General features: G+C 46.5%; 1 protein-coding gene across 1 annotated transcript; it reads left to right on the forward strand.

The window, feature by feature from the left end:
- On the forward strand, window positions 1-1,638 carry LOC104590152 (fasciclin-like arabinogalactan protein 21). Its single transcript, XM_010248732.2, has one exon. It carries the CDS (start codon window positions 120-122, stop codon window positions 1,380-1,382), a length of 1,263 nt encoding a protein of 420 aa, XP_010247034.1. The 5' UTR covers window positions 1-119; the 3' UTR covers window positions 1,383-1,638.
- Window positions 1,639-2,024: the final 386 nt, after the last annotated feature.

Consider the following 2,024-nt stretch of genomic DNA (forward strand, 5'->3'; position numbering starts at 1 on the left):
TTTCTTCCGCACTCTGATACAACCGATCACCCCTCAGTACTGCGTTCTTCTTTCTTCTCTGCAAGAAACCCTAATCGATCGATCCCCATCTCTCTCCCTCGTTCTCGCTTTTCTCAGTCATGGATACTCGCCTGCAACTCACCGTTCTCCTCCTCTCGGTGCTCGCTTCGTTCTCATTCTCCAGAACGAGCTTCGCTGCAGGGGAAGAAACTCCGTCGCTGCCGTTATCATCACCACCTTCGTCACCTTTACTGTCTCAAGAAATTCAAGAATCTTTCACGCTGACGACCTTGCTCGAGCCGATCTTGGCGAACCTGGGGTTCCACGAGCTGGCCATGGCAGTTCCTTCTCTGTCCGACTCTGCTTTCACGACCTGGAACGGACCGTCGACGCTATTCGCTCCGACGGACGCGTCGATCCGAAGTTGTGGATCATGCTCCGTTCCTCGTCTCCTTCGCGAGCATATCGTGCCAGGGATTTTCTCTCTCGACTACATGCGCAAGCTAGCTTTCGGAACCAAGATCGAGACCATGAGCTCCGGTCGCTGCATCACGGTGACCTCCGCCGATAACAATTCAAAGATCTTCGTCGGAGGCGTAGAGATTACACAGCCGGATATCTTCAACAATGGTATAATCGTTGTTCACGGCCTTAATGGCTTCGTTGCTCCCCTCTCGCCTTTCTCCTGCAACGTCGAGAGGATGACCTCACTGTCGTTTCCACCCCAGCCTTCTGCGCCCGAACGAACTCAATATTTCACACAGTCTCCTGTGATGCGCCTTATGTTAAGGGACGCCATGCTCCGCCTGCGCAACAATGGCTTCAGCGTCCTCTCTCTTGCTATGAGAGTGAAATACGCCGAGCTCGTAAACCTCCAGAACATGACGATCTTCACTCTGGACGACATGTCTATCTTCTCTGGTGGTCACGCGTACGTCAGCAATGTGAGGTTCCACATCGTCCCCAATCGATACTTGATGAACGTCGACCTTTCTAAGCTTCCGGCAGGAACGCTGTTGCCTTCGCTGGAGCACGGTCAGAATTTGGTGGTTACAACTGCCGGAGGAGGACCATCTCCAATGAGGATCAACTACGTTCGGATCAAGATCCCCGACGTGATGCACAACCTCAAAATCGTTGTCCACAGCGTGTACTTGCCATTCCCACATCTTCATCCGACTGCAGCATTCAATGGTATCGGAGGAGCATGGGACTCGACAGCAGTGATTGGCGACGGTGGGATGTTTCCAGCAAGAAACGTTGGTGAAAGTGTGAGAACATCTGGTTCTTGCGACGCTTTGGAGAAGGACGGTAGCTGTGCAGTTCCTCCCGTGCCGGAAATCAAAGCGACAATGGAAATTGATGATCATCATAGTCTGTGAAGCTTGATCTTCTTCCCTCTATTGCTGTTAAGGTGTTCCATCACAGAAGTGGTCTGTAGTGTCTACCGGCGGCATAGTGCACCTGTCTAGTAATATTCTTTGGTAGTAGCAATATAGATATGTTTCTTTGTTTTCTGCTACAATTCTATGGTTCAGTTGGCAACTTTGATGCATGAGAGGCTACTACTACGCTTATTTTACTCTGTTGATTCTATTGTTGATGAGTGAAAAACTGAAAATCCATTTCCCTTGCGTCCAGATTGTGTGAATACTGAATTCATTAAAATAGATCTAGCTTTGTTCTTTTGCCTCCATTTGTTTGCGATGCAATTCCATTGCATGAGTACAAATGCATTATACATCAAAGTAGAGATCAGAAGAGTGTAAATTCTGGGGCGTGGTTAGTTTTGTTTTGTATTTTTACTTCGACTTAATTTTACTTCATTTAATTTACACCAAATCAAATGGTAAAATTTGAAACAAGAAATTACATTCAAGTCATTTACATATATTCTAGAAGTGAAATTTGCATTGCATACAAATTAACCCTCCCTGTTTCTTGTTTCCTCACTTCTTGTGATATTATTTTTCTTTCCTTCTTTCGTTTCTTAAATGTCAAAATTGTTGTTGTTGAGATATGTT

Source organism: Nelumbo nucifera, chromosome 3, assembly GCF_055504915.1.
Source record: "Nelumbo nucifera cultivar China Antique chromosome 3, China Antique-T2T, whole genome shotgun sequence".
NCBI lineage: Eukaryota > Viridiplantae > Streptophyta > Magnoliopsida > Proteales > Nelumbonaceae > Nelumbo > Nelumbo nucifera.